The sequence below is a fragment of the Anser anser genome (genome assembly GCF_964211835.1).
Source record: "Anser anser genome assembly, chromosome: 1".
NCBI classification, from domain to species: Eukaryota; Metazoa; Chordata; class Aves; order Anseriformes; family Anatidae; genus Anser; species Anser anser.
In genome coordinates this window covers 29,297,043-29,319,485 of record NC_139720.1, presented here as the reverse complement: position 1 = coordinate 29,319,485, position 22,443 = coordinate 29,297,043, and the positions used below count along the sequence as shown (strand labels likewise).

At 41.2% G+C, this 22,443-nt stretch overlaps 1 protein-coding gene across 1 annotated transcript in view; it reads right to left on the bottom strand.

Moving 5' to 3' along the window:
* The window catches only part of TMEM168 (transmembrane protein 168), a 26,444-nt gene extending 4,001 nt beyond the window's left edge, over positions 1 to 22,443 (bottom strand). Inside the window, exons 1-4 of the mRNA XM_083803192.1 lie at positions 21,817 to 22,443; positions 16,571 to 17,837; positions 4,569 to 4,711; positions 3,229 to 3,503 (exon numbers count right to left, since the gene is read on the bottom strand). Coding sequence (XP_083659318.1) covers positions 3,229 to 3,503; positions 4,569 to 4,711; positions 16,571 to 17,707 — 1,555 coding nt within the window. The 5' untranslated portion in view covers positions 17,708 to 17,837; positions 21,817 to 22,443. The remainder of the gene's footprint in view (positions 1 to 3,228; positions 3,504 to 4,568; positions 4,712 to 16,570; positions 17,838 to 21,816) is intronic.

The following is a 22,443-nucleotide window of genomic DNA, read 5'->3' as shown; positions in this document are numbered from 1 at the left end:
TAATAGCTTGGAGTTAAGGCTTTGAGCCTGATATTGCAGTTATAGTAAAAGCAAAATTACAGGGTTACAACTTTCTCCAAAACAAATGCAAACCTGGAAGAAATAGCATCAAAGAAAATCATAAGAATATACAAACGTACAGTAATGACAGTCTTGGTACACGATCCCCACATTGCTGTACTTACAATATTTACAATAGCGCTTATTTACAATAGAGATTTGTATAGAAGCCAGTTTCCTTTTTTTCCCTAGGTAAGCCTTCTCTGTCAATTACCAGTAAAATGGATTTGTTAACATTTGAAAGGCTTGTAAGTAAACTTTATTTTGGTGTAACTATGCAGGGGTAAACTGTGCAAAGAAAACCAGCTCATCCTTCATACGCACACAAACACACCCTCCGTTTCTAACCCTACCGACATCAAACACATGCATTGATCAGCTGGCACAAGATTCCGGCACCAAGCTGAGGAAGAAATCCATGTGTCTGGCCACATCTGGCTCTTCGGCAGGCTTCACAGGCAGTTAAGCTGACAATTCAGCAACACAGACACCACCTCAGCAGCCCAGCTCTTGCCTTAGCATTCACGGAGAATAACATGACCTCCCAGGTCGTTTGACTGCCCATGCTTTATGCATGACTAGTTAACAGTTTCTTTTATACACCGCTGTGTTACATCCCACCTTCCAACAACAGAGAAACATCATTAGTGAACTAAAGAATCCAGTAAGCCTCCTTTAAAGGATGTCATTATAAAGCAAAGACTACAGGCTACTGCTGTGTTGTAGCAGTGCCTAAGCCAGCAGTAAGATGCTCCTTTCTCTGTCAGATCCAAACGTTGTGTTTCCTGGTTGCCATCCCTCTTAACCCTCTCCAGAGGCCAGAGGATGGCACACACTGCAGGTGATAACGACCAGATGTTCCATCTGCCACAAAATGCCACTGCCCAGCATACAGTACTTGCAGTACCATTATACAACCAAATATCCTTAGTCTTTTCAGTTTATACTTCAGGTTACGTTCAGGAGCAGTGCTATCTGGCAGGATTATCAAGTTATGCTCCATAATGTATCTAACTCTCACAATGGGAAACTGAGCACAAAAAAGGATTCGAGACAAGCACCAACTGCTTGTTCCTTTCCTTTCTGTGACTACAGATTATCTCAGAGTAGAAGCTGAAGATGTGCTCGAATAGAGAACTGAGAAGGAACTGCTAAGAAAGCTGAAAACCACCACATTTATACACTATATTGTTATCACACTAACTTTTTATTGCAACTGGTACCTTCACCCTTATCTGAAAAGTAAAGACAGAGTTTAATACAGACTATTGCTCTCTGAACAGGTACACAGAGATCTCAGCTCCTCCGCCACACTCCAAGCTGGCCAGATGTATGCCATGATCTGGAAGCTGTAGAATTTCTGCATCAGCTTTCATCTGTACATAAACTAGCAGTGTATGCTGCCGGCTGGAGCCCTGGCAGGAGGCAGTCTTGCAGTTAGCAGGCTCCACACCTCGTGTGGACATGCCTGGCAATTGCACAGGGTGGCAGGTGATCTCAGGAACAAGACCACCCTACTCTCAGAGAAGTAATTCAGCCGTATTGGCACACACTGCATTATATCACTCCTGCTAACTGAGAACTGCTGTGGCTTTTTTAATCCGCTGATACAGATGAAGCCTTTGAGAAAAAATATGCATTGCTCTTCAGCAGGTGTAGTACTTCAGGCCTGGAATTGCACCAAAACAGGTGTTTGGCCTCCAGATGAAGACTGACCTGTGGCTGAACAGCTCAGCATGACCACACGCAAAGCTCCAATCTGTCTACACTGCTCAAGAGCACGTGCTCCTGTAGAGAGACTGCTGACAAGCAGACAGCAGCTCACAGGCAAAGTACTATCTGTGAAAATGAATTCTGTTCCAGGAAGAAAACAAGTTGCAAATTTTCAAAGTTATTATTAGAAGATTCACTTTTTGCACACAGAAGAATCAGAAGCCCCATTCCATACAGCAAGAGAGCAAAGCTAAGCCCATCAGTAATGTGAAAGCCTCACAGGTTTACCAAAGAACAATTTTTACACAGCCGAGATGGAACTGCATTATTACAAAGAGATCAAAAATGGGACAGAAGATGGAAAAGTAGTGAAGTCTATGCCGAACATATGATTAGGCATTAAAACAACCCTTTATACATGCATTTGTAGTCTTGAGGCTACATTGCACCCACAATGACTGCCAAACTCTAGGATGTCAGCAAACCATAGTTCCTTCCATGATACAAGGTTTGCTGTATTAGAAGACCTGCTTTTCTAGCACGGGATTTACACCTGCTTCCTACTGCTTTGATTAACTCTTCTATAAAATACAGAGTACATCTTAAGGACACACACAGAGTACATCTTAAGGACACACATGCAGCCCTTCATGACAGAGTAGCTGTCACAGCAATACAGAATGCTGTATAATTCACTCATAAGTAAGTGTGCTGGTTCTGCCATGTCCAGGGAATGAGAAGAGATTATTCTTGTTCAATACAGTGAACAAATATTCCTCAAAATACAGGGAAAATCTGTATTTAGAGCAGGAGGGTGTCGTTTCCATATTACTTTTCTGGAATAAAAACCTGATCATTAAAGGCAACTTTCTTTAAAGGCAACTTCTTGAGCTGTAAGTGGAATAAGAAATCATGTTTAAACTTGTAAGCATACATTTGGGGTCAACAATAATCAGACAATTTTTAGAACAACTGTAAGAACAGTTAGTTTCAGAAGGACTTTTATCAAAGTGACTAAATACTAAAAAATGATATAGAGGTTCACACAGTAACATACCCGACTGTCATACAGAGAAAGGTAAGGAAAGAGCTGCTTCTTTAGATCGAGTTAACTGCGTGGAACAGGGGCTTCTGCATTCCTGCATTCTTTCCAGTAGTAGTAGTAGTCATCCTGCAACATTGCTTATTTTGATGATTCATTGTAATTCCTTGAATTTCTCAACAGTCATGTTCTGTGTATTACCCATTCCTTTCTTCCTTCCCTGCCAGGAGCTCATATGAACTTGCACTCTTAAGACTGGTGGTTCTCACTATCTGATAGTTCAGAATGACTAAGTGGGATCAACACTGAAGTTTTGCAATATTTTTTCTTTCTTTTTATAAGAAATAATTCAACGATTTGTAAAGTTTAGAAATGCCAAAACTACTAACAGAAAAAAATCACAAAACAGTTACCTGCCAGTGCCCATTCACCAGTGCCATGTGAGTGACCACTGTAATATAAAATATAGGTATCATGTCTGGGTCCATCTGCAGTCCGAAGTTCAAGAAAAGTCTTGATCTTGGAGTGAAGGGTATCAAAGGACAGTCCACTCGTAGAGTAGTCACAGCCGTACGTCTCAATCATGTGATACGCAAAAAATCTTTGGATGGCATTAAGCATGCCTGTAGACCTCAGGTTTAACTCTTGCACATGATCAGGTGGAAGAAGAGTTGGCTGGCCATCAGGACTAAAGAGAAGCAAACCAGTTATGATCAACAACAATTTCGTGTTTAGAGGACTTTTAGCAATTGGCAATTTTTTTTCTACCCCTGTGAAATATTTTCTCCTCTATGAAGTAGCACTGCTGGAAATTCAAATTGACTTGAAATGTACAGCTTTCAAACAATGCCAAATACTGTAGTTAAGTGAGGAGCCACTATCTCCTCTTCCCATCACACTTGTTCCACTTCAAAGTGTAGTCTTTACTCAACCCCATACAGGTAAGTGGCAGGGAGAGAGAGAGAGCGTCTTTGCACTTAACGCTTGCTCTGCCTGCACTCTGAACTTGCTGAACGAAGACGAGCAGTGATGTGAACATGCTGGGCTTCAACTATTTTGTCCCACTGAGAGTACACTGCCTTCAGACAGGCATTTGTTCACTCACAATTGGAATGAAGTGCAGGGAGAATGAATGCTTATCTGCACCAAAAAAGTATTGCAAACGAGTTTCCAACAATAGACAAGGAGAAATGCAAGTACACATTTTACTCAGATATTTTGAATTCATATATCTCTGTTCCAAAATAGCTTTTATTCAATATGGAACTCACTTATGCAGATAGAGTAATTCTTACTTGTGTGTGTTGTTCAGATGCTGATCTTTCAGCATCAGAAGCAAGTTTCAGATAACGGCACTCACTGCTTAGAAAATTAAAGTTTTAAGAAAATGATGAACTGGACCTGGAACAACCCAGGTATATACAGGTATGTGTGCATATATACCTCAACATGAATACATAATCAACGAGACTCGGGATTACAAAATGCATGCTTTTATATATATTATAGCTATAGTCTTCATAGCTATTCATTAGTCCTGACAGTAAGAGATTTGGTTCTTCAAGACACCAAGTGGAATCAGTTACTCATTCTTTCTGAAAGGTGACAGAAATGAAAAGGAAAATACAAAATTTTTCTATTAATTAAATTTGTATTTTCTTATTGAAAAAATACAAGCAACACCACTAGATTGCCTCTATTAGCTAACAGCTCACTTACACTACTGTGAGGTTGAAGTGCATGGTAACTATACCTGCAAAAGTTGGTGGGAATCACAACAGCATACCCAACACACGTTCCTCCCAGGCAGTTTCCCAATTCATGAAAAAGCCCATGAGCCATGGATTCCAGAGGCAAAACAATGAGAAAGGCGCTCATGAAGATCCCATTGGTTGGCTAAAAAGAAAGAAAAATATATAGAGAGAGAGATTTAGGTATGGCATGAAAAACCCTCCTGTATGCTGGGTATGGTTTTTAATAATAATTCCCTGTGTTTGATCAAACATAACTGGGTCCTGAAACATGGAACGTGAGTTATTATACGTAATGTAGACTTATTTTTCCACATACGTTACATAGTGAAGTACTCTAAAGAGAAATGGAAGCTCAATTTGGATATCTGGGGAGAAGGTGGCTGGCAAGCAGGGATCACTCTTCTGAAAGGAATGCATTTGAAATCACTGACAGCACAGGATTTAGGTTTGAAAACCCTGATCATAGCTTAGCTTTTAAGCAGAGAAATCACATGCCACAAAATTATTTATGTGCATAAAATAAGTACATTGGTAAATATCAGCAGGATCAGGACTTAATCAGTAGAGTACTGCACAGAGTATCATGTACCTAGCATAAGATGACAACATACTATATTGCATCATTAAAAATACACATTTAACTATTCTTGCTTTTTAATGCCAAGAGATTTTAAAAATATTCTTAGTGCAGACTATTTAACGTGTCACACAAAGGATGACTTATGCGAACATTAAGAACATTATTGCAATTAAAAAGACAATTCTTTATCAGCTACACAAATATCAGATGAGAAAGAAAATCTACTATGGGACTTGGTAGTGCCCACACAGCTAATGCCCTACCTGAAACTTTCCTGTTTTGTAGATAGAAACCAGTTTTGGAAAAGATTACTTCAGTTAACACTCACTGATACATAAATCACTTCTGAGTAAAAGAGTTTCACAAGTTATGTTGCAACCACTAGTACTAGTAAATGGTACGGTTATTCATGGAATCATAGAATCCCAGAACGGTTTGGGCTGGAAGGGACCTCAAAGACCACCCATCTCCAACCCCTGCCATGTGCAGGGACACCTCCCACCAGACCAGGCTGCCCAAAGCCCCACCCAGCCTGGCCTTGAGCACCTCCAGGGATGGGGCAGCCACAGCTTCTCTGGGAAACCCGTTCCAGTGCCTCAGCACCTTCATAGTAAAGAATTTCTTCCTAATAACTAATCTAAACCTACCCTCTTGTAGTTTAAAGCCATTCCCCCTTGTCCTATCACTACACTCCCTGACAAAGAGTCCCTCTCCAGCTTTCCTGTAGGCCCCCTTTGGGTACTGGAAGGCTGCTATAAGGAATATTAAGTATTCATCCTTATGTAGCAAAGGAAATATATTCATACCTTATAGCCTTCTGCCTTTAGAACAGTCTTATGACCTCCCAACCACAACTATTTTTGTGCCCTCATTGCATAAATCTACAATATTAATGGCTATTTATTTATTTAAAAAAAAACGAAACTGGATATTCCCTTATTGTTTAACAGTCTCAGTGATTTGATGAGGGCTGGTAGTTCATTTTACACACAGACAAAACAATTTATAATTTGGAAAGTAAATGAGACTGAAAAAATGACACCTAAATGGAGTCAGTTCTTGTCAGCACACAGCACTAACTTAAAAATACTCAGTTTTTAAGAACTGAAATACTGCATGGCTTTGCAAGTGTTACTTATCTAATGTGCCTCCTGTGCTAAGAAAGAGTACTGTGTTTGCTGAGCGTCCCAGTTTTAAATAGTGCCCCACTGTACTCCTGACAGAAAAACTTCACTTCTGTGTCCTTGAAACGGTGACAGCAATACTTTTACCACAAATAAACACCAGAATCCAGTATTACCTGATAACTAACTGGTAACTGATAACTGGTAGCACTCCTCTCAAATAACTGATAACTTAACTGATAGCGTCACTCTCAAATTCCACTACCTGAAGCCACTAGAAGATGATATCCAGAACCAATGATGCTTTATTGAATTTGCTACAAATGAGAAGTTTGTTTGTCTCGTTTCTAGTGCTGAAAAGTGAGACCACGACACTGAGCAGACGTCAAATCAGAACAGCCAAGGAGAGCTTCCCGTTACCCACAGCCCTGCACACCTCATCAGAAAAGTGCTCGTAAATCTGCTAACCGCTTGGCTACAAAACCAGCCCAGATACAGTGAGTCTGTAAAAGGTGGTAATGCTCTTGTTAATACTGCACTCAGATTTCGTGTGGTATAATGGCAACTGATTTGGTGCTAATAATTTCAGTCCACATGGAGTAATGCATGCCTATGAAGCGCACATACATTATAGGAGATTCTTAATCAGTTTTATATACATCATTTTCTTAGCCATCTTGGGAGGTATCTTGCATCACTCCAGATACATTCCTTTCCCATTCCCAGTCTTGCCTACTGCTCAGAGGGTCAGGATCAATGAGTGAGTTAGGTTAAGTTAGGTATTTGGGGCAAGTGCAGAGAAGCTTTCAGCTAGTAATTCTTGAGTTGTGTCAGAGAATAAGGATTTTCAGAGCAATTTCCCCAAAACACAGTGTAACAATTATGGTGCAACCTGAACTTGTTCTGTTGTAAATTAGGAGAGAGAAAAAAAAAACCTATATTTTTTTTCCAAATGCATCAGCAGAAAGTTTTTGTTGCTCAGTTTCCTAAATATGCTCTGAAAAGGAAAAGGACTCAATAAAAATTTTTAAAGAAGTCATGTTAACATTCATTCTATAGAAAGTTGTTAAAGTATAACGCATTGATGAAATTGTGGAGCTCTCTGGCTAAACTAGTTTCAAGATTTGAAGACTTACTTTTGAAACTGTAGAAGCCTGAAGGTAACTTGCCTTAAGTTATTATGCAGAAATTGAAGGGCTCATCTGGGAAAGCTTCCTATTTATGATCAGTCTGAGGATTTTCGAAACCTTGGAAAGACTGAATGCACGGACCGTGAAGTATTATAATCCATTTTTAGAACTACGGCAAATTCAGCTTCTCCACCATATGATGTATACGACTTTTTTGGATCTTGTTATAACAAACTGCTCTTACATTGCATTAGTGTTTTGATCTGAGCGAACATATTACAAAATAAAAAAAATACACCTGCCCATAAAAAGTACAGCTACCAGAATATCATAAAAATACTATTGTATCATTACTTGCTATGACTTTTTATTTTAAAAGTTTTCTTTCAAACTGCTATGTTGTTCTAAACACTCCCTGCACTTCCCAAGCCCCTAAAACACACAAGTCAGTAAGCCTACAGAGTGTTCTGCAGTAACAGAACTTGAGATTATCAAAAGGTTAAGAGTTTTCACCAAATTTCTGAGTCTGATTTCTAAAAAAAAAAAAAAAATATTTACTTTTACTTGCTGAAAGTATTCCTACTAATACAAAGCTACCAGCAGGAAAATTCACAAGTGCTTGTCAGATAAAGGCCCTATACAGAAATGGTAAGGATCGCCTCCTATCATAGAATGGCTTGGGTTGGAAGGGACCTTAAAGACCATCCAACTCCAAGCCCCTGCCACGGGCAGGGATGCCACCCACTAGACCAGGTTGCTCAGAGCCCCATCCAGCCTGGCCTTGAACACCTCCAGGGATGGGGCATCCACAGCTTCTCTGGGCAACCTGTGCCAGTGCCTCACCACCCTCTGAGAGAAAAATTTCCTCCTAACCTCTAATCTAAATCTCCCTTTTAGTTTAAAACCATTCCCCTTTGCCCTATCATTATCTACCCCAGTAAAGAGTCCTCTATTTTTATTATATTTTTTTTTATAAGACCCCTTTAAATACTGAAAGATTGCAATGAGGTCTCCCCAGAGCTTTCTCTTCTCCAGGCTGAACAGTCCCAGCTCTCTCAGCCTGTCTTCATAGGAGAGGTGCTCCAGCCTCTGATCATCATGATGATCCATGTCTCTCTGTATCCTGCTTTTAATTTGTACCACATATTAAAGAGGAAAGGGAAATGCATTCTATAGTGTTATGAGTCAACTCTGCTCCATCTGAAGTTTCAAATTCATCTTCATTTACTGGCCATCTTATGCTATGAAGTAGAGAAGTATGTTGTTAGGATGGATATTTCACATGTATGGGCATCTCTGTAATGTAAAGATGCTGGCAATTGCTGTCAGCACTTCTTCAACAATTTTGATTTAGAAGACATATATCACTAAGTAATATAAGAATGATTAATAGTGTTTAGAGCAGCTCTGTAGTAAGATAATAAAATATTAATTTAGTGCTGCAAAAAAAAGTAAAAGTAAAAAAAATAATTTAGTGCTGCATTTTAAAACATCAAAACTATAACAACTTGAAATAGCAAAAAAAAATTAAAAACAAAACTAATTAAGCTACTAATTACTGTAAATCTTAAGACAGGTCACTCTTTTAAGATAACAGATAAGATGCAAGGTCGAGACTTACTAAATCCAAAAGATTTGATGACTGGTCCTTAATGCAGCAGATGGCCGTGCATACATAGCCGGGGCCACAAAGGGATTCTGTTCTTTCATCTGTTCAACCCATTTCCACTCTGGTTTCGACTGCACTGGCAAACTTGGCCTAAAGTAGCTCTCTGTACTCCGCGTGCCCATTGACCCCAGGCTGCGCCAAAAGCAAACAGAACACAGGGACCCTCACAGCAACGCCACTGAAAGCATATGAAACCATTTCATCTTTTTGTCTTTGGTGGTGGTGGTTGTTTTTGTCTGTTTGCCTTTGTCCGTCTTCTTCTAAATGAGTACTTCTGAAATATACAGTGAGTTCTCATTCCAAAGAACATGGAAAAATAAAATAAAATAATAAAATACTTCTTGCCTTTGACTACTGAAATGACAGACAACGAAAGATGGGTGAGATTCGCAAGCAGTACTATCTTTCCCCTTCCTTTAGCTTTTCAAGCAACATTTTATGGTTAAATGTTGCTTTGTTAAAACACCAGAAGTTACAGGTACTTTGTACCCTAAATATATAATTTTATATTCATGGATAGGACAACTCCATTCCCAAGGAGAAAACCACTGTTGAAAGTGAAGCAATTCTGATAGAGTATTTAAAGATGGAGCGTTATTTACGTGTGACTGATGAAAACAACCAGGAGGAAGAAAAAACTGAAGCAGCATTAAGTTAAATTGGAAGCCAGTTACAAATACCTACAGAAAAGCCCTTCTGATTAAAACAGAAATAAATTCACAAGCAGATGTCAACTTAGATTATCACAGAACCTCTGGATGTCACCTGGTCCTACCGTCACCCTGCTGAGGGATACCCAGGGCAGGCTGCCCAGGATCATGCACAACAGGCTGACACAGCTGAGGAAGCTTACACAGATGTTTTTGCCTATTTGTGAGGAAAAATTCTGCCCTGCTTTCCATTATCCAAGCTGAATTTATCCAATTTCTGGTTTGATATATCCCTAAGTGCCTGCACTCACATATAAGTAAATATGAAACAAAGCTGCTTAGCTCCTCCGCAGTTATCATGCAAAACCAAAGACGTATACGCTCCGTGAAAAAAGAAAGCTCTGGAGAAAAAGACTAACTTGATAACTAATCTACAGACATTTGAAGGATAGCTTGCTCCAAATGAAAACAAGAGGTGTGCTTTACAGGGAAAGAGGAACTTACAGTGTAAATCAACAACCAGGTGAAACAGCCTTAGATAACAAATTATTTAATGAAAGAACAGTCTCTGGAGAGCAATAAATAATCAGTTACCTCTGACTATTAAAATAGCACTGGGAAAATCCAGAAAGCAGTTTGCAGAAAATAGCCATCGTGTTCCCTGGCAGCCAGATTTAATGTGTTGTTTCCCGTCCCTGACCCCTGCTCTAATCCCAGGAAAGCCCATGCCGTTGCATAGATGGAACAGCAGAAGCAGAAGGGGTGGTCAATTTACAAGCACATTAACTTGAGTCCTGAATATTCGGAATGCAGAAATTCAGATTCTGAAATTAATGAGACTGACAGCAAAGCTGAGCACGTTAGCCAGATTCTGTAGGCTTACAACAAATACTTTCTCTTGTCCCAAAATAACACTGGTGCATTTTGCAGCATTTCGCCGAGGGGCTCTGGACAAGGCACCCTAACTTGGCTCTGAATTTCAGCCTGACAGCACTCATCGTGATGCGAGGAACGTAACCAATCGCTCCTTATTAAGCCCTGAGCCTAACTCAGCTACCAAAAGCACCCAGACTCATCTGAACTCTTTCTTTAGCCATTCTTCTCCAGTGAAGCAGTACAATGATGAGCAGCTAGGGCTCTGCTCCCACTACCAGGGCTGGAAGGAGGCTCCAGAGGTCCCCGACAGCCTCAGGCAAGGTGACACCGTGACGTACTGACCAGGACCAGGACGGGACCTGAGATGCAGGTACCCAGGAAGGGCTTGAGCGCCCCTTACAAGAGGAGAAGATGGGTAGCAAAAATAAAGAGGGTAAGGGGTGAGCTTGGGAACGGTTCAGCGGGGCACGAGGGGGATTTAGGACCTAGCTGAAGAGACGTGAAACAGGGGAAAGGGGAAACGACGGTGTTGCGAAAGAAACGGAGCACCTGAATCCGTAAAGAAACTGCGAGGCTGCTATGCAAGTCAAACAGCAAGCCCAACGACAAACAAAGGCAGAGAAAACTTTTCACTATTCAGAAAGCAATCTGTTCTTATAAAGAAGTTAAAAAAAAAAATCATCACCTTTTATTTTATTAAGGCATCGTAACCTGAGCTTTCAAAAACCTTTTGCAAGACCGTGGCACTGCATAAAGAATACAAAATCACTAACTCGCCCCAAACAAGAAAACACACATACCCTAAACTAACTGTTCTTCCATGAGCAATTTGAGTTCAACAGTACCGCTCATTTAAGCACAAGTACTCATGCATATCATGAATACGATTATTTTACTAATCCATAAAATTCACTAAAACCAAGAATAATGTACTGAAATTACTTCATTCCATTACTTTACCTGTCTCTGACATAGTTCATTTTTCTCTTGGTAATACTAAATACAGGTCTTCCAGGGATAATAATTCTCTTCAGTCAGTAATTAAGCAAAACTGCGCTGCTACCTTGGCATATAGCACTTAACAAAATCTGATTTGAAGTTTCTGAGAAAAAGATTCCTCCAAACCTTTCCAAGAACTATGCTTGCAAATTCCAAGCCCTTCATCCCCAAATTTTTCATCATTTTACTAGCTTCCAGAAGAGGTAATGCCTGAGTCATTTGCACGACTTCTGCTGGATCCCGTCCCAACCCAGAGCCTAATTACAGACATGAGTAATTGCTGAAATGAGTAAGTACTACTGGAGCTAAAGAGGCTATTGATCTGACTAAAATTACTCACACAAATGTAAAGGCAGCGCAGAACGCTTCCTGCAGATTTCGCAAGGAAAATTTTCAACGGGTTTCTACTGACGAGTCAAGGTGTCTTTCCTCTCCAGCTAAAGCAGCGATTAATCGCAGAAGCAGACCGTGTCACTACTGAAACATGTCCCACTGAATAGCTGTTACTCCATTTTTGAATGCAATCAGCTTTGACAAATTGCTTCTACACCCCTCGTGCTTCCTGAGGTCATCCGCCAGCTTCAGCCAGACCTGAGGGTTCTGCTCTTCACAGTTGAGTTTGATCTGTCGGAGAGGGATGCTGCTGGGAGCCCCAGCCCTTCCCAAGCACACCTACAGCCCCTGGCTTCTTGCAAAAGCTAGACCCCCCTTAAAGCAAGGTCCTCAGCTAACGGCGCCATCCGCAGCAGTTCTGCGTGAGTCACAAAAGCCCTACGTGCGCAACAGCGAGTTAATTCTCCTCATTTTAAAGGCCTTTCTATGAAACGAGATTATTTTTTTCCTGGCAATTTTCGTCAATCAGCATGCGTTGTAGCCACCAATTAGCAGACAACTTTCTCTTTAGGCCTTGACCTCTCATACACGTTATATTTATACGATGCATTGATATTGCAGTTGTGCAAAGGGCACACATAATGTTTCTGTAATGAAGTTCTCCATGAAACAGAACCCCTTCCATCCTCTACCCCGTTTTTGGCTATAAGATAACACACACAACCGAGCCAGCTTTTTCATATGCTAGGGCTAGTTATTTATAGCTGACTGTTAGGAAGCAACTTTCCAAGGCGTAGACTTTTAGCCAATTCTGTTCATTATACGAGAGGCCAAATGGCAAACCATTAAGCAATTCCAAGCCCCCTCTCTTATCGAATGCAGTGTCATTAAACTAGCTTCCAGCACATCCTCAGACTGAGGAAAGGTATAAACGGAAAACGCTTCATCTTCTAGGTTACACTTAGCAGACTTCAAATACAATTAGCACTTACTAAAATGACATAAATCCCAAACTGCAAGTTGTAAAGACTGGAAACAGTCCTGTTATTTTACACACGCAGAAAATGTTAAGAAGGAAACTTTAAGAAGAGCAAACACATTTTCAGGAACTTTTGACTCTGGAGTCCTTTGCACTCCTAAGAATGTAAAGAAAAAATATGTTGCAAATTTAACTAAAGACATTCTCCTAATAGGATCTTTGGTGTAGCCTCACGCAGTCACCCTTACGTTTTCATGTTAGGGATGTATTTTTTGTCTCAAAGAGTCCAAACGCATGCCTAGGAAAGACTGTGAGGATAGAATAAGCAGGCGTGTTTCCTGAGCACTCCAACTACTGGTGGCTCTTGAGCCAGACACGGGTTCCTTGCAGAACATAAACCTCAGTGAATTTGTCCCCACGGACTATGCAGTTTCCCCTTGAGCCTGTATGACTGCTTAGCACACCGGGACGCACATTTCTCAGCTAGCTTGACTCTGTACGAGGAGCTGTCCCCACCTGTCTGGCTCATTCCCGCTTCCTGCCAACTCGATTCCCCTCAGCTCTCGGGCTGGGACTCACTGCCTGTTACTTCTCCACATCACACACAATATTTTATATTCCCACTTTGTTATCTCATCTCCATACTGGAGTATCCCCACTTAGTCATTCTTTCCTTGGAAACAGTGCTAGGTCTCTAATGAACTTCATCACCCCTCTCTGAACCATCTCCTGTTTTCTGGTCTCTCGGATGGCAAGTAAGAATTGCACAATTATTTGACATATTGAAGCTATGGATTTATACTGTGGCATGATGATACTTCCAGTCCCTTCCCAATACTTAATTTGCTTTTTTGACCATTAAAAAAAACATTTTAATGGAACGGCATCTAACAGTCCTAAGATCTTTTTCTATTACATTCTATGTCAGTAACTTTTTTTTTTCCTGCAGCAAGGGTTTCTTAAAAACAAAACACAAACAAAATACAAATTCTAACCTATTAAGTATTTAGGGATAGTTTTTTTGTTGTTGTTGTTTGTTTTTTTTAAAGGAGGAAAAGCAGAGAGTATTCTCTAACAGTTTGTCTGTTGTAATATGTGTAAAGCATTAAAAGGAAAGTACACATTCACTGCAGAAGTTTGTTTGCTGCATTACCATTGAGTTTGCTAGACCTTTGGAAACAACACTCAAAAATCCTGCAAAGGACTCTAAAATAGAGTCTTGAAGCCTGCAATTCCCCCTAGAAAGAAGAAAAAACGTCTAGTTTCCTTAAAGCCCCAGAAAAGAAAAAAGTCCTGCAAGAGGGTAAATTGTATGCTCATACATCATTACTTTCTCATTTCTAATTATTTTGAAAACTGACACTATCCAGAAAAACAAAGAAAAGGCCACAGCTCCTTGCAGTCACTATAATAAATGACGTATCCATTTATCAAGTCATGCTCTGACCAGGTCTGGTAAAGTATTTCATTTTCTGACAACAGATGAAATAGGCACAGTGATCTGTGTGGCAAACATCACACCTCTGAAATAGAAAGGATTTTGGTTGGAGGCTAGTGCATTTGTAGTCTTAAAGTAACTCGTTGATGTAAATACATAATGGAAGAGACACAAATACAGTAAAATAAATGCCAATATAATTATCTACTAAAATTATTATTATTATTATAAAAACTGTATTTCCTGACAAGTATGTGGTCTGATGCCTCTCATTTTTGCCACCACAATTACTCCCCTTCCCACTGAACAGGTAACAAACAACCTATCGGACAGAGGAGGTGAGCAACACCTTATCTTATGTACACACAGGATGCCAGAAACTGAAGTTAGCCAACAACAAACACTAAGGGTTCAGCTGAATTGCCAGCTTGCTCTTTGTGAACTGTCCTGCACGAGTCCTTCCAAAGTACAACAGGACTTCTCCAAAATTAGAGAGGCCTGGAAATTATCAAACATTTAACAGCTGCAGTTATTTCTGGGCACACAACAGAGACAGAATAAAAAGAAAAATGATGAAGAATTATCAGCATGAAGAGGAAAATGTAACCTGACAAGTCTGAATCCAAACCTCCCTGCTTGTGCACATAACCTGCACTCAGGAAGAGTAGCCCTGAAGGCAGCGCCCGCGTGCTTTCAGCAGACCAGCAGGGAGAGGGAGCCCTGCCCAGGGGGATCCTGCAGGACACCCTGCAGGTGTCCAGCTGCACGTGGACCGGCTCTGGAAGCCACCAAGAAAATACCTCTCTCCCGTGACTACCCAGCCAGCTTACATGCCTGGCTTGTTCTGACTGCTGTTGGGTATAAATAGGTGGAGTGACTCCACCCAAATCACTTCTGTAATTATTAACTAACGTGTATCAAGGATGTTAAAGGAGTATGGGAAAGACAGAGAAACTAGTAAAACTATTTGAGAGATGCTAAGAAACTTGCTTTTAATGAAAAAGTCACCTGACATAACAAAATTAAAGATTTGCATTTTGCTTGACAAAATCCCATAGTTCTCAGGAGAAAAAAAAAACACACAGAAGTCAACAACATTAATCTGTGTCAGTTTATCTTTGCTGCTTTCTGTTTCCCAAAGTATTTTCCCATTTCTTTCAGCGCATTAGCACCTTCACCCTCTGTAAACAGAATCACAGAATGGTTTGGGTTGGAAGGGACCTCAAAGCCCACCCAGTTCTAACCCCCTGCCATGGGCAGGGACACCTCCCACCAGACCAGGTTGCTCAGAGCCCCATTCAACCTGGCCTTGAGCACCTCCAGGGATGGGGCATCCACAGCTTCTCTGGGCAGCCTGTGCCAGGGCCTCACAACTCTCTGAGTGAAGAACTTCCTCCTTATATCTAATCTAAACCTATTCTCTTTCCTACCCCTTACTAAAAGAATGATTGTTGCTGTTTTCAGATCAACGTAAAAAAGAATACAGGCACCAAACTCCCTTTTCACCCTGCTGCACTAGTGATAACACACAATGTACTTTAGTTTGAGCATTGAGCAAGCGCTTTTAGAGAAATGTGTGTTTCCTGACAAAGAAAATGCATAGGCCTTATGTCAGGAATTGAAAGAAAAGTCACAGATAAGAACACCGTGTGATGTTAAGAACTGGTCTTTCTAGGAATGTATGAGATGCATAAACAGACTACAATATAAGAAACTGAGAGCACCTTATACCAACAATTTATCAGTTTATCAATTGACCTCTGACTTCACATCAAAATAAAACTATCGAATAAAGCATTCTTAAAACGTAACTTTGCCTTGATTCCATTAAAATAGTCCATCAGAAAAGCCCTCAATGTGGTGCACATTACTAGGATTCTACACAGTGCTTTCATTTGAAAAAAAATAAATAAATTACAGCACAAAGAATTCAGAGGTAAATTAATTCTGTAAGTAGGTACATTTAAAATAATTTGCACACTTCATTTGCCTGGAAGCATGAACTCTGCCCATTCTGACTATACGGGTAAGCTGCTAAGTGCCAGTTGCCTCCCTAAGACACAATCAAGGCAGCACAAAGTGTTAAACTGGAAGAGCGTGCTTTTGAAGCCAAAGGCTCCAACTCTGAACTGCTGAGCTACAATACACCACCAAATGGCACAAGAGCTTTTAGGAGCCAACAATTCTCAAGAGGGAGACCAAGATAAAGAGATTTTTGTTTACCTGCCAAGAAACGGCCCCCAAAACAGCAGTTGCGACAAGGCTGAAAAACACTAGCTGTTCTGAAATTAAACAGAAGTGACGCATTCCTTTGGATGCCATAACTCTGTCAAGGCTGTTGTTTTCTGCACGGTGGGTATAGTATATCTTGTGACAGTCATTTAGTTTTGTGTGAAATCCCCAAAGAGTTATAAAAAAAATCACGTGACAGATCATCCAAAAAATTCCAAAAATAGAAAAACCAGGTATCACAAAATACCAGAGATCCAAATCACGTAGCTTAAAGGCGGCAAGGATGAAAAAGATCAGTTCAACGACTCCAACTGAGATGACAGAAAGCCTTCTGCAAATCTTCCCACGGTACAGGTAAGGCTTCCATCGTTCAGTAACAGAAAGTCCACTGAAGTAAACGTCGAGAAGGGGATCTGAAATCAGGCAGCTGAAGAAACAGGCCAAGGCAAACGGGTTTGTGGGAATGTGCAGTGATGGAAAAAAAAGCAAGGATGCAATGGCTCCAAAAATTGCCAAATTTGGAATTGCCAAAAAAGACTTCATACGTAAGTCAATTATTAACACGGCCAAAGCCATAACCAAGAGAATGATACTCATAGATTCTTCCACCAGCATAGTTGTGCTGGCAATTGCAAACCCAACTAGCTCCAAAAACTCAACTGTTGTCAGCAGAGTCGGTCGATGATGGATACAACCACAAATCCTCTCAACCAAAGCACACAATACCCTTAAAACAATGGCTGAAAGGAGCAGATATTTAGTTGCTTCTTCTTTCACATCATTCTTGAAGGCAGAATTATTAAGAAAACAGAGAAGGCCCAGCAAAAAGCCAAACCAAAGATTGGAGAGACTCAAACTTGCTGTTTCCATTGAAAAATAGTAGTAGAGTATGCTGGCAATTCCAAGAACAAAGAGTCCCAGAATAAATATTACCAAAATCAGTGCATCTGCAGTTTTTTCCCATCTGACATAAAGGCCCATGCAAATGGCAACCAGTAAGTTGATTCTGGCTAGATAGCCCAGATATCTGACCGATGAATGCATGTTCACTTCTCTGTTTGCTTCTTCTAGCCTTGTCATTGCTGCACTGAGACAATGACTAACACAGTAACGCAGTGACCTACACATGTAAACTGCAGTTAGGGGGTTTTACCCACTTGACTGAAAGAAAATATTTGGGTTTCATCCAACAAATACAATGCAACAGCTGTCTTCTGTAATATCATTGCAGTAACAGTGGTCCAGAATCACTGAAGTCCTGGAAGAAGAATTAAAAGAAGCGTTAGTGGCAATTAATTACATTTAATCACACACAGCATAAACATGACACATTCACTTAACATCTAAATTAAAAAACACATAATGAATATCAGGGAAGTGTATTCTCAACAGTCAGTCAAATTGGGGTCATTATTAAAATATAATATGGTTTTCACATAAATTTAATTTCATAATTTGAACATACGAAAAATTTAAACCAAACCTTGCCCATTCAGCTTTTCACTGAGTAACACCCATTGGGTATCTGTATCGGATATCTACGGGTATCCAAAATATTCTTATGATATCCATTACCTTCTAAAACATTTCTCTATTGTTTTAAAGTATTGTTTTATTTCACCATCACATTTTACAACTTCTCACTTTACATTAAACATTTTCAGTATGCTTTGCAAGACTTCTTTTTAGTAGTCGAATAGCTACAAGGGTTTACAAAAAGAACTTCACAATCAGTTAATGAGTTTCAACACACAATAGATCACAAAAAAAGCAATTATCATTATCTCCACTTCTGGGAAGGGGAATGGATACACGGTTTATCAACTGGTTTGGCATTCAACATATTCAGAGATAAAATCCAGCCTTTTTTTTTTTATGTCAACTCAAAGCCTTTATTTGCTCTTCTATGAGACACTTTTTCCCCACCAAAAAAAGACACATAAATAAAATGATCAAGATAAATATTATACTTAGAACGTAAGCGCTTCCTACCCACACCCATTTAACCACCATAGTTTTCTTTTCAATATAGTATAGGAACACACAATAATATTTTGGGGGGGGTGGTTGTAAGGAAACATGGCTATGGAGACCTCACTAGAGGTCATCAATAATTTACAGAAAATGTTTCTTCCTGGTCTGAACTGAATCTTGAAACGTGAGGACTATTCTAATCCTACTAGTGTTTAATCTTACTGAGTTTACACATAATGAATAGCATTCATTTCCATAATGAGAAATGAAAGTTCTTGAGGAAATTCTATTTCCACCAAAATCTGTATTTCACTGTATTTAATGATAGTTTTCTACTTAACACAATGTTGTCACAGGCAAAGTTCAAAGCTCTCTTGTTATAGGCAAAAAAGGTTTGTGCTTCAAAGCCATAACCCTGCTCTGTAAGCAGAATGTGTTGTAAGCCACAAATTGGTAAGAGTTACTCCAAGAACAAGCTTTCTTAAAACTTACAGGTAAAGCAAAACACATGTACTTCTGATTTTTGACCATTTTGCACCTAGAAACTCTACACGAGGAGTCACTGAATAAATAAAACAGAACCTACACCTCCAGAGAAAGTAAGACAGAAACCAGCAGGTGAATCAGAAGAAAATAAAGAAACGATACGATCAGTATCAATATTTTTCCCTTGCTAATTTTCCTAAGAAGCATCACAAATTAGAAAGGGCTCCAGAACAAACAAATTCCCTTAGTTAAAACTTACCGAAATCCTGTGTAATAATTATATTTAACTTTTGTTTCACAACGTATTAACAAAATGTTTATCTCAGAGTACAATTAGATAGGTTACTGGCAATCTCCAGCAAGTAAGAAGACTCATTTGTAGCCTCTATCATTTCTGAAGTAATTACCTAATTGCCCATCTTTCAATGACTTCTGAAGAGTTAATGGTACCAGAGAGCAGATAATGCCTTGAGAACACTTAGAGCTAGTGTTATAGCTTACTGCTTTCATTTATAATGCTGGGGCAAGTATTAAAAGACACTTTGACTGAAACTCTTAAGAATTCGTTCTCTCTCTTAATTTGTATTTATTTATTTATTTAAGCCAGTGAACAATAAAAGTGTGGGACTGATTTGCCTACCTGCTTTGGCTTCTCTGAAGACTGACACACCATATCAAACCAGCTTAAATAACTGGTGCAGCGACCAACTAGGCCTAAGGAAACCTAGTTTTTAAGTTACTTAAGATTGATGATATATATTTTCAAATTATCTTAAATACCTAAGATACATTGCAGATATTATTTGGAAAGAACTGTGCATTAAAAATCTGTTTAATTAAAACAGCGTACATACGAACTACTCAGAAGGGATGGTTATTACATAGTGCCATTACAGGTTCAAGTTCTTTGAACTTCAGTAATGCGTTTTCATAGCTCTCATTATTATTAATGTTTGATACATGTAAACTTAATTCTGAACTGCCTAGGCACTTAAGATCTTGTAATATTTCTCCCCTCACCTAGTAGAATACTTTCAACCTTTCCTTTGTTTCCTACTTCGTATAGACAGCACAGCTCAGTTAACTATCATATTGCTGGTGGCACTGTATCAGTTATTACAGCACTAGCCTCACTCTTGTATTCCTGTAATACAAACAACACATGTTATAGGCAACCTGAGGTATTTATTTAAACTCCTGCGTGTCCTCTCTCCCCCCCCAAAGTCACCAGTTAGCTCACATTGAAACCGTGAGTACCAGAGGTGTGATTTCATATTTTCTTCTCTCAGTATTGATGCGTGACTGCTGCTATGCTGAACCACTTTTGCCGTTCTGTCCTGTTATCTCGCTCACCGAACCTTTCTGGAATCCCTCCGAGATGAGGGACTGCTGCTCTAAGTGTGTGTGCAGACAACAGCCTCACACAAGCCACCAGACTGGCCCACGTACAAAAGGCGTAAGCTCCCGACGAATGTCCAGCTTAAAATTCTGCCACTGTCACTAAATCCTTTTTGGGTAGGATCAGTACAAAAGCAACACCATCACCCCACAGCAGGCAAGCAGCCGCTCTGAGAGGCAGAAATCCTCTGCCCAGTTCAGTGCATTGCTGGCAGCAGGTCACAAGAAATGTGGCACAGAAGCTGCTGCTGCTGCCATCGACGTGCCTGCACGCGTTGCCACGGCGGGGAGCGCGCACGGGTTTAGAGCAGAAAGGCACGAAGCCTGCACAAGTGCTGTTATCTGCAAAATGACAGCTCGGACCTTGAATTCAACCTCTTCTTCCTGGTTTTCCACTGAATCAGCAAAAAGATGGGCTAGTAAACCCTGCTACTGACCGTGAATATCCTCCGAACCAAATCACATGGTCATCTTTTTGGTTAGAGGAAGAAAAAGTGTTCTTGTGATTTATGTACCACATCACACAGATATTACCAAACTGCTGTAACACATCAACTTCAATGGGAAACTTCTATAACTGATTAATTCTTTACAACATAATTTGGTACTTTTGTCACTCATTTGTGTTTAGACTTTGAACAAAGACAGTTTTTTTTTTCTTTAAAGTAAGGGCCTTCAGGTTTCAGGTTGCAACATCTGCACTAAATGTTTGAGCAAATCAAATTTAGACATGAAATAAACAGAAGGCGCGCGTTTCTTTTTAAACGCTCATTAATTTTTGCAAGCCCATGGTTTTAAGCTGAATCTAAAACCAGGTTTAAACTTAAGCTCAACTATCTGAGAGCCTTTCTATAAATATTCAGGAACAGCATTCCCAAAGAAGTTTTTAACGTGATTTGTAGGAATCGAAAGAAAAACCCAGAAAAGCACGCTTTAGTAGCATAACAGCAGCTGACTTCAAGTTTGGGCAAGGCCTCTCGAAATTGGATAGTGACGGTCTCTTGGCTGGAGCTGGCCTCCTGTTTTATTCACCCAGTTTAGCACAAGTTTACAACAAAAGCAACTCCGCGAGACTTTAAAAAACAACAAAAAAGCAGTATTTATGCCGAGCACCAGCTGAGTGGTTTAGGCCTCAGACCGACGGCCCCCTCCCAGCGGCGGTGCCGAGCCCTCAGGCCGCTGCGGGCACCAGCCTCGGCGAGGGCAACGCGCCCGAGGGGTCCCCGGCGGGGCAACACCGCCCGCCCCGAGCCCCGGCTCCCCCAAAACCCCCACCCAGGGCCCGGCACCCCTCAGGACTCCCCGCCGGGCCGGTGCCGAGCCCCCCGCTGTGCCCCGTCCCCGCCGTGCGCCCCCTGCCCCCGCCGGCCCGGCCTCACCTCCGCGGGCGTCCCGGCAACCTCCCGCCCCCCCGCGCAGCGCCGCCGCCATCTTAGGGCTGCGAGGGCCCGGCTACGGGCAGCGCGGAGGCTCAAACGGCGCCGCCCGGGCGCTGCCAGAGCCCCGGGCCCGGCCCCGGCCCGTGGGAGGGGTGCGGCGCTCCCTGGAGGCCGGGGCGAGGTGTTCGTGGAGGAACGGGCACCTCCGCCGCTCTCCCCGCCGTTAGAGGGGCCGGAGGTGGGGGTGCTGCGTTCCCACCCGCAGCCCCCGCCGTCCCACGCAGGGAGAGTTCAGCAGTGGGTTGATAGGAGGGAAAGCACGTCCTCCCCTACACACACACACACACACAAAATGGAAGGCTGGTGGGGTGGAAGGAGGGAAAGCAAACAGACACGCGCCCGGAGTCAGCCTGCAGGTGCTTGGGACGCACAAGAGGGAAGGCAGCGTGGAAATGAGGGATGCCTCCCCTCCTTCACCAGCAGCACCATTCTGCAAGGCCACAGGACGCAGATCCCAGACAGACTCGTACCTCCCAAACAAAAGCTGCCACCCCCCTGCTTTATACAGAATGCAATCTGCGTTTCATTCACAGCACTGCCTTGGCAAGCGCAGCCAGGTGGGTGGGA